The sequence below is a fragment of the Talpa europaea genome (genome assembly GCF_964194135.1).
Source record: "Talpa europaea genome assembly, chromosome: 8".
Lineage (NCBI taxonomy): Eukaryota > Metazoa > Chordata > Mammalia > Eulipotyphla > Talpidae > Talpa > Talpa europaea.
In genome coordinates this window covers 39,067,006-39,077,363 of record NC_140075.1, presented here as the reverse complement: position 1 = coordinate 39,077,363, position 10,358 = coordinate 39,067,006, and the positions used below count along the sequence as shown (strand labels likewise).

General features: G+C 40.8%; 1 protein-coding gene across 1 annotated transcript in view; it reads left to right on the top strand.

Moving 5' to 3' along the window:
- Window positions 1-2,365: 2,365 nt before the first annotated feature.
- The window catches only part of LOC311175249 (putative phospholipid-transporting ATPase IM), a gene marked incomplete at both ends in the record, with an annotated part of 155,957 nt that continues 147,964 nt past the window's right edge, over window positions 2,366-10,358 (top strand). Inside the window, one exon of the mRNA XM_084240154.1 lies at window positions 2,366-2,435. Coding sequence (XP_084096280.1) covers window positions 2,366-2,435 — 70 coding nt within the window. The remainder of the gene's footprint in view (window positions 2,436-10,358) is intronic.

The window sequence follows — 10,358 nt, the reverse complement described above, 5'->3', positions numbered from 1 at the left end:
TCACTCAGTGATTGATCACTGAGTCACGAGGTTGCATAGTCACGATGATGCTCAGCATTCTAAAGATATACTGTGCAGCCCTCTAGCCAACACTGCCCATAGCGAGAAATGCCATCTTTCTGAATGAGGCCCTCTGGAAAGTTTTGGCTAACATTAGAGACCTGTGCTTCCCCCAAAAAGTTTTACTAGAAAAATTTACTCATCAGTCAGTAAGAGCCAGGGATGCTGGACAATTGCGTTGGGGTAGCCCATTGACTGGCATATTTAATAGGTCCTTACTGGATGGATGAAACAGAACAAGAGAATGAAAGAGAAAATATTCGTGAGAAGAAGCACATTAAATGACTGCTAACGTTTTGTTTGATTCTGTGGCCATAACATGTCTGAGAAATCTCTTGCACAGTGTTTGATGCATAGTCAGGGCATCGATATTGTAAGTGCTCCAGTAGAGCATGAACAAAAATGATGGTGAGGGCCTCCCCTGGTGGCGCAGGCTGTTGAGTGGCGGACTATGAAGCTGTCCGCAGCCTCTGCAGCGCTGGTTCGATCCCCGGCCGCCTGGGGGGGTCCCACATGGCGTGACAGACCTCTCCTATCTTGCCCGCTGCTCCCCTCAGCAGTGTATTTCGTCAGTCTGCCTGTTCTTTTCCCCACTCTGGCTCCGGTGAATTCTCCCACCCTCCCATGCTGCTGACTGTGCCCAGTGCTTGTATATATAAATAAATAAATAAGTCTTTAAAAAAAAAAAGATGGTGATATAGAATTCAGAACCCCAAGACCATTTTTTTAAAAAAAGATTTATGTATGCATACAAGAGCTGGGGTACAGGTCAAAGGTGTGTGTGTGCGGCTAAGAGGATTCACCAGAGACAGTGTGGGGAACAGTACAGGCAGATCTACTGAAATACACTGCTGAGGGGAGCAATGGGTGAGACAGGAGAGGTCTGTGCCATGTGGGTTGCTCCCTGGACCGGGATGGAACTTGTGCTGCGGAGGCTGCCGACTGCTTCATTGTGCTTTAACCCCTTGTGCCACCGGGGGGCCCCAAGACCATTTTTTTTTATTGATCCTTTAGGACTGAATCTCTGAGTTGAAAAGAAGTACTTTATTTCTCCTGTCCAATGGTTAATTATAAAAATAAAATAATCATTGTATACTTTCCATCTACCTAGGCATATTTTATTTTATGCAATCCTCAAAGCTTGATGAGGTAGGCACCATTATTATTATCCCCATTTTACAGATGAAGCAACTGAGACACAGACAGTAACATGTCTGATTGTATTCAGCTACATAGTGGCAGGGCTGGACTTTACTCACAGGCAAATTTGCCTCTAGCGCCTCCAGCCTCACTCTCATGCACATGGCCTCTAAAGACACACAAGGTCTGTTCTGTGTTCTTAGTACCAAGTCACAAGGATAATTCCTCCAAATGGGACATCTGGTCACTTTCAAAGAAGAGAGAGGGGAGGAAGTGAACTCATTTCTACTCCCCAATTAGGCACTACTCGTTTAGTAAAGGAAACAATTAGGATTAAATATCTGATCATGGAAAAATCAAATGGCCCTTCCAAACCAACATTTAAGCCACATTTGCTCCAGCCTGGCTTTATCCCCGTATGGGTGGTAGACTGACTGGCCCTTTCATTTTTCTCCTGGATATTTTGACATTTTATAGACACAGAGAATGCATTTGTGAAGTGCCCATAATTTGAAGTTTCTGTGTAGCACTCCTCTCGTCGTCTTTGCCATGATAAACATGCCCGGATAGCAAGTTCACAGAAGGTTGTGAGCTTTGAAGTCTTTGAGAAATCTGAAAATTATATGAAGATGTTTTATATATAATCATTACTGAGAGCAAGCCAACGTCTCCCGGAGTGCCAGACACACGGCCCCTATAAATCCTCCGCTAAGAGCAGAAAGTGGTGGTCCTGTTTACTTAAACTCCAGGATGGAATGGGCATGGTTAGCATCACAGTAATCCACACGACCAGGAGACCCAACGGGAATTGCTGCTACTTGTTGGGTGTGTTTAAAGGTCATGCTTACATCAATAGTTCAGAAGAAGAAAGTCTCTACCTCAAGCTTGGATTAAATAACACAGCTTCACTTTTCATTGAAATGTATATGAGAGAATTATTAAATGTCAGAAAACTCTAGAGTTTAATCTTGGGAAGATAAAGGTTTATCAGTGAGAATTTGTGCTCTTTTAAAGGCACTTTGAAGTTACATCTGTGTTCCCTTAACTGCACTGAAAGTTTCCCAGTCAGATATCAGAAGGAACCAGGGAATTTCTCTTTAAATGGTGCACTGCTCCAATGACATCAGTTTTCAGTTAGTTTTATGTATGCCAGGTTTTAGTTATGATGACCGATGAGTGGGAAGAAGACTCCGATTCCTTGCTCTGCAGAAAGCAGCTGATTATTGTGCTGTTAGGTAAAGTGATGCGTGGAATTCTTAAATGTCGATTTTCTGTCAGTTTGCTCCATTACATTTTTATAAACCTACCCAAGTCGTGAGCAGATAATTTTAAATTTGAAAGAAAGTCTGAAAGTGTAGATAGACATGTACTAAAAAAGCCACCCAAAGCAATCTTGATGGAAAGGCGTGATATGTCAGATGATTTGGGTGTATCTTAAGAAATCTTCACAAACCACATTGAAAATGATTCGGGGAAATAGTTAAAATGAAAGGTTCTCTAAAGTGTGACACCACTGAGTGGTGGGGGAGTGATTAAAGACAATGCAATATGGAGACACTAGTCAGATAGAGGATAAAATCCAAGTGATCTTGATCAATTTAGGAGTTGAGAATTTGTCACACTAAATGTTTAATGTAGATTAAACTGGAAGTTTGGAAATGAAGGATGCATCACTACTTTATCTCAAAAAGAGAAGATAGCTTTCATATTTCAATTATATAAGACCAAAGAGTGAGAACTTAAAATTTTCTTTAAGCATAGATTTTGAGGATCATCTTTTTTTCCTTCTAGAAAGCCCACCTGAATACTTAGATATCCTGAAGGCTCTATTTAATCACTTGTCTTACCACTGGGAGAATTAAAAAAAAAATAACGTCACCCTCATTTCTGATGAATCACAGAGTGACTGTTGGGTTTGAAATTTCCGCTTCTAACTATTTGGTGATGAGCCTGATACATAGAGCTCAAATAGTTGGACAAGAACGTGTTTCACCTTGTCTCTACCAAGTTTCGTCCATGGCACTGACATTCTCCTAGCCAGGAAGACTCAGACTTGGCCTCATTCTTGACCTTCTCTTCTACTTCCCCTTCTTGTTGCCAAGAGTTATTGATTCTATCTTTGCAATACTTCTTGGATCTGTCATTGTCATGTCATTGCCATTGTCATTGCCTTAATTTAGACTACCATTACCACTTGCCCATATAGTGGTAAGAGGCTAATTCTAACCCTAATATATGTTTTTCTTTCTTATTTCCTATTTTTCTTTCCATACACTCCATTTGCCAGACAGACTTAGGTATTTGATGATCATTGTTTTTTTTCAACTTCCCTGACTTTGTCTCTGCTGTTCTCTCTACCTGAATTGCTTTCACTGCTTGTTGGTGAGTGTACAAATCATATCAACGCTTCAAGGCAGTTAAAGCTTTGGGCTTTTCAAAGTTTACCTGACCTTGAGCCTCTTCTCTTGCTTTTTTTTTTTTTTTTTCCCATTGCAACTTTCTCTCTAAGGGCACTGATTACTGCATAATTTGTCATCATAATACATGGTATGTTCTACTTCTACTAAACTTAACTCTGTCTTGTAAGGATTCATGTCTAATCAATCTTCATACCTCCAAGCTTAGATGACTGATTCTATACTTTTCATTATGAAATTTTCAACTCATGAAACAGGATTCTATTATATTGTAAAGTCCTTGTCTAAATATTTCGATAAATTGCCTATTTTTACATCAGTTTCCTGGTTGCCAAACCAATTGCTGAATGATAATTACATTACAATCAGTCATAGAACTAATTATTGTTAACATTAACTATCCAAAATAACTGAAAGGAAAAGATAAATCTGGTAAGTTTGGTCTAATATAAATATTGTCAATTAAAATTTTCAGAAAAAAGTTTTGTTTCTAATGCGAAGTAAGGATATGAAAACATTCAAGAGTAATAGTAATATGATTGTATAATCTTCATTTTAAGTACTACTAATTAGATCATAATATAAATATAAATATTGTCAATATTATTCCTAATAATATTAGTAAGGATTTGAAGAAGAGATTATTGACATATATCAATGCTTTTAGATAGCATTGTTCACAATTAAAACATAAAGTATTGAAATGTTACTCTTTTTATTTAATTGTAATAGAGTTTATATTTCTAGTATATACATGGCAACCAAGCACATTTAGGTTCTTGGGAGTGAATAAATTCACCAGCTTCTGAATGACAGGGGGCATCATTATATAGAAAGAGAGAGCAGATAAGTTAGGCACACAGATTCTAGAACTAGACTACCAAGGTTCAAATTCTAGTTCTGACACCTTGTAGCTCTGTAATTTAGCATTTTTGTGTCTTCAATTCTTTTTTTTTTAAGATTTATTTATTTATTTATACAAGCACTGGGTACAGTCAGAAGTGTGGGAGGGTGAGAGAATTCACCAGAGCAGGGAGCAGAACAGGAAGAAGAACTGAGGTACACTGCTGAGGGGAGCAGCAGGTGGCAGGAGAGGTCTGCGTGCCATGTGGGACCCTCGCCTGGCGGCTGGGGATGGAACTGGTGCTGCAGAGGCTGTGGGCAGCCTTGCAACCCAGCGCTCAACTGCTGCACCACCAGGGAGGCCCTGTGTCTTCAATTCTTAATCTGCTGAAATACTTACCTCACAGGATTGTTGTAAGACAGAATTGAGTATTAGGAGTTCTTACCTATCACTATCAGGTTGCTTATAGCAAATTACCATAGGTTTGTAAACAACAGAAATATATTTCTCACAGATTAGAGGCTGGAGATCAAGGTATCACAATGGTCTAGTTCTGGCGAGGGCCTCTTCCAGGTTGTAATCTGCTATCATCTCATTGTATCCTCAGTGCAGGAGACCAGAGAGGGAAAACAAGCTCTCTTGTGATCTCTACCCTGATACGCTCCTCTAATCTTAATTTTTTAAAAAGATTTATTCATGCATACAAGAACTGGGGTACAGGCCAGAGACAGCGTGAGGAGCCAAACAGGTGGATTGACTGAAATACACTGCTGAGGGGAGCAGCGGGTGAGCCAAGAGAGGCCTGTTGCACCATGTGGGTAGCTCTCTGACCGGCTTGGGATAGACCTTGTGCTGCAGAGGCTGCGGACAGCTTCATAGGTTGCGTCTTAACCCCTTGTGCCACCAGGGAGGCCCTGCTTCTCTAATCTTTTATATATATATATATATATTTTTTTTTTTTATGATTTATTTATTTATACAAGCACTGGGTACAGTCATTCTGCCTGTTCTGCTCCCTACTCTGTCTCTGGTGGATCCTCTCACCCACCCCCCCCATACCTCTGGCCTGTAACCCAGTTCTTATATGCATAAATAAATAAATCTCAAAAAAAAAATACCTGAAGAGATCAGCCCTAATCCCTAAATCATGTACAGCATTGTACCACAATAAAAAAAAAAGAAACAACAAAAAAAAAGAAACTCTACCTACAGTTTCTACCCTGTAATTTTAATGCTGACTTTTATTAATATGCCCACTACATTCAATAGGTACCCCCAAATTTATGTTTACTGAGAACCTCAGAATGTGGTTTTGCAGATATAATTAAGTTAAAATGAAACTTTGCTAGATTAGGGTGGGGATTGAGTCCAGTGTTCTCATAAGAAATCCATGTGAAGACATAAAGAGACACACAGGGAAAATACCATGCGACATGGAATTAAAAAGTGGAGAAATTGCTTCTATAATCAAGGAACACCCAGAATTGTTAGCAACTATGAGAAGCTAAAAGAGAGGCATGGAAATGATTCTCCTTCAGAAACTCCAGGAGGAACCAACCTTACCAACACCTTGACTAATTTCTAGAAAGTGTCTAGGACCATAAGAATAAATTTCTGTTGTTTGGTACTTTGAAATCTAGGAAATGTATTCTCTTGGTTTGAGTTTGATTTTTCCAGTAACAAGGAAAATCTGTTTGTCTATAAACAGATTGCCTTCAGTGATGGCAATGAGTGCAGTAGATCATGTTTTATTCATAGTTCTCTAATTTTTTAAAAAAAGACTTATGCATACAAGAGTTGGGGTGGAGGCCAGAGATGCGGAGGGTGAGAGGATCCACCAGAGACAGAGTGGGGAGCAGAACAGGCAGATGGACTGAAACACACTGCTGAGGGGAGCAGCGGGCGAGACAGGAGAGGTCTGTTGTGCCATGTGGGCAGCTCCCTGGCCAGGGATTGAACTCATGCTGCAGTGGCTGAGGCTAGCTCTATAGTACCACGTCTTAACCTTACCTTGTGCTACCAAGGAGGACCCAGTTCTCTAATTTTTAAGAAAGGACCTGTTCTTTCTTGCAAACTCATATCTGCACATCTCCTTCTCCCCTCTTCCCCATGAATAGGTAGGGAAAACACAACAAACATTCAATTAGCAACATATATAATCACAATATTTTATAGTTCAAATTAGCTTCTTCTATTATTTAGCAACATATATAATCACAATATTTTATAGTTCAAATTAGCTTCTTCTATTATTTAGTCTTTGTTAGCACCTCTGGGTGTCCTTCTTCCCTTGATAGCATCTTCTCCCCTTTCCAAGATAGCATCTGGGACTCATTTGATTCTGTGATGTAAAGGAGGTGGGAGCCTTGCACCCATGCTGGGTCCTCTGGTCTATCTCCACACAAGGAGGTATCTTCATCTTGACCTGGGCCTTGTCCTTTACCAGTCATGAGAAGGCAGGAACACAGTCTCCAATGACTGGAACCACCATATTCCTCCTCTCCTCTGCTCTCAGTCTTGTAGGATTTGATGCCGTGGTGGACAAAGGCACCCTTTAGAGTTAGTGGAAATAGGTCACTAACGCAGATTTCCGAGGTACCTTTACATTTTTCCATATTTTTTATAATCGGCTCTCACTTGAAGCTTGGGCCCCAATGTAGGAAAACAAGGACTTTGGTGTCTGTTTGTTGTTCCTCTCTATTATCTGGCCTCATCCTTCTTTTCTGAGAAAATATTCGTGCCCGCTTCCATCGAAAGACAGGATACAAGATGAAAACCCTAGCTAAGGAAAAGTCTGAAAAATGCCTTCTTTACCCCAGAATGCATTGGAACCTGGGAATGTATGAGAGAAGTAGCTTCATCATGTGCTTAGTAACAGCAAATCCTGGAGACTGGAGCACACTCTATCTGAGATAGATCAGCATTAATGGGACCATGTTTAGAACGGGAATGAGATGTACCTTGTCATTGTTCAGCTGGGATGCTATTTCTCCAAATGGAGTGTTTGGTGGGGTGTGTTCCTCTCCATCAGCTGTGGGATGCCTCTAGAGGGCAGGGTAATCCTGGAGCTGCTGAGGGCAGCTATGATTTTCGCCTGCCATCCTGTGCTTTCACCTCTTATATCACATCCCTGGGCAGTCTTCCAGTTTCATAGCGGAGGTGGGGGGTTTCTTACAACCTATAATTTACCATGTCTGCAGCACTTTGTCTAGAAAAGGATGCATTCAGCTTGCATTCCTTAGAGCTGGATACCCAAGGAGCAGCTGATGTCTTCAGGACTCAATTCCTGACTAACCTTTGCTTAGTCTCTGATCCACCAGGACCTAGTAATTATTTTGACTGATGTACTGAAGTACCCTCAACTCTCAGGAATTTGGGGGGATGTGTGTTTGTGACTTACTCCAGTCATTTGTGTTGGAAACCCAGGTGATGGTAGGAGGCAGCTGTTCTGAGGTGAATGGAGTGGCAGACAAGAAGAGGAGATAACCATCAGTGATATTTTCTCCTTTGCACTGTAAGCATGTGAAGCTAATAAATCCTTTGTTTCTCTCCTGCTCATCTCTAAGGACTCATGTTCACATGTTATCCCCAGGCTCTTCCCTGACAACTCCATATCCACATATAAATAAGTCCTGATTTTTCTCATGGTTCCATGGATATTTGGCCAGTGCGTACTTCTATTAGAGCTTGGACTATATTGTATCATAGCGACTTGTGAGCAATTCATTTCCCTTCCACTAGAAAAGTTTCTGCTAGGGAAGAGACCAAGTGTGGGCCTCTTGGGAACTATAATGATTTGCTGGAGAGCTGGCACAGAATTAAGACTTGGAACATGACCATGGATGTGTGAAATGTCCTAGTGAGAGTCCTGATTAGGATTCTGAGCCTCTTTGGTCTTGGATCAGCCCCTTCCAAATGGCATAAAAGGGGGGGGGGGAGTTTTCATAACTATTGATGTTTGTGCAGGTTAAAAAAGCAAAGAGATAAAGGAAGAAGTTCTTTAAAGCCAAGTGGCCCTGAGCCTTCCTTTTTTACTGGGAACCCACTAAGGAGAAAGTGAAACTGGAGTGTCAGATCCCATGTGTCTGGCTGTTTCTGCATCTTGAAGGTTCTCAACCACTAGAAAGAACCCCCAAATGGATCCAGACAGTATCCCTTCCAGATTGAATCCTTCTTTCATGTAAATACTCACTACTTTTGCAATGACTTCTTATGATATCAATCCATAAAAGAGGCGCCTCAAAATATCTCAGAGCACTCATTATGTGCAAAGAAGACACTGTGCTAAGGGACACCATGTTTCTCTGATAGCAAGGGGTACATCAGTTTGAGAAGTGTTTTCCTCACTGGTGCCAGCAGTCCATTCCAGGATTCAATTTTGGCTGTGGTGCATTCGCCATTTGGATAAGACTGTTAGAAAGACTTTTATAATGCAGAATGCCAATTGTCTGACTTGGGGCTAGGCTGCCTGGCTTAGACTTGGGTCAGCAAGTCCTAGAACACATGGTTCAGAATGCATTTGAAAGGGCAAGTTAAGTGAAAATCACTTGGTATTGGTGAGTGGGATTAGATAACAACAAATTTTTGGGCCCCATTATTCTGCTTAGAGTCTGGGTGTTTGCCCTGAAAGGGATATTCAGGAGAGTCTTGAAAGAAACTACGAAATCCTGGGAGGAGCTGGTACAGTAAGGTGAATTTTAGCCCCCAGCAATTTGGGTATCTACTTTTTGGAGATCATACCAGTTTCATCTGAAAGTAATGGTGGATTTATGTTATTTTCTCTTTGCTTTTATTTCCTGAAATTTGATAGTAGAGCAGGACATGCCTCTATTTTTAGATGTGGGTTTCAATCCAGGGTTTACTTAAAGACATGTCACCCTCCTTGAATTCTCTCTTTTGCTTTTTCTCCTTTTTGTGAGTTAGTTGAGTAATAACTAAAACTCAACTCTGAGTCTTTTTATCGAGGATGGAAAGTCCCACATAGGAAATGGCAGCACCAGCAGTAGGTCAGTTGTTTATATTGGCTAATGTAGGAAACCTACTTTGTGACATAAAAGGTTAACCAACCACCAGGAAGTAATTGGTGGGAGGCTGGGGGAGGAGGAGCTGAGTTACCTTCTCTTAATGAACTGCAGCCTAACACACCATGGAAACTGCCAGATGGTAAATGAATCTCCAAGAGGTTAGAAAACTACTTTCTTTTTAATATTAAAGACCATGAGAATATGTGTATATCAATGATTTGGTGAACTCTTTTCTGAATGCGTAGTGAATAGGTTTTAATCATTCAAGAAAGAAGGGTGTGGTGGGACAGAAGCATTCTTAGTATATTTTGTCACTTACTGAAACTTATCCTAGGGCAGAGGTTTTTAAACAGTCCTCTAGGGCGCAGAGCAGGTCCTTAAATAATGTCATTTTGTTTTAAAATTGAGAAAAAAAATGGTTCCTGGTGGGGGCCATACTGTGTGGATTTTGTATGCTCTCCCCTGGTTAGCCTGGGTCTTCTCCAGATACTCTGGTTTCTTCCACACCCCTAAAATGTGCATAGTCCTTCATAGGCAGGGGTGAGTTGTCCCAGTGTGAGTGAGTGAGTGCGGGTGTGGAATGGAAGGAAATCCTGTTCAGGGTTGGGTCCTGCCTACCTGAGACACAACTACAATAAGTGGGTTGGAAAGTGAATGAATGAATGATTACAAAATATTGCTTAATATTGAAAGTATTTGGGGGTTCTTATTAAGAATTTTGGAGTTTTTTTTTTAAACCAGAAATATGTCGTGGGAACTTAATTTTTGTTTGTCAATTAGCCAGCCTATGGACAAAGTGATTTTGTCAGATGTCGTTTCACTTGACATTGTGGTTTTCTAGAAACTAAAGATGATGTTACGTGAGGACTTACA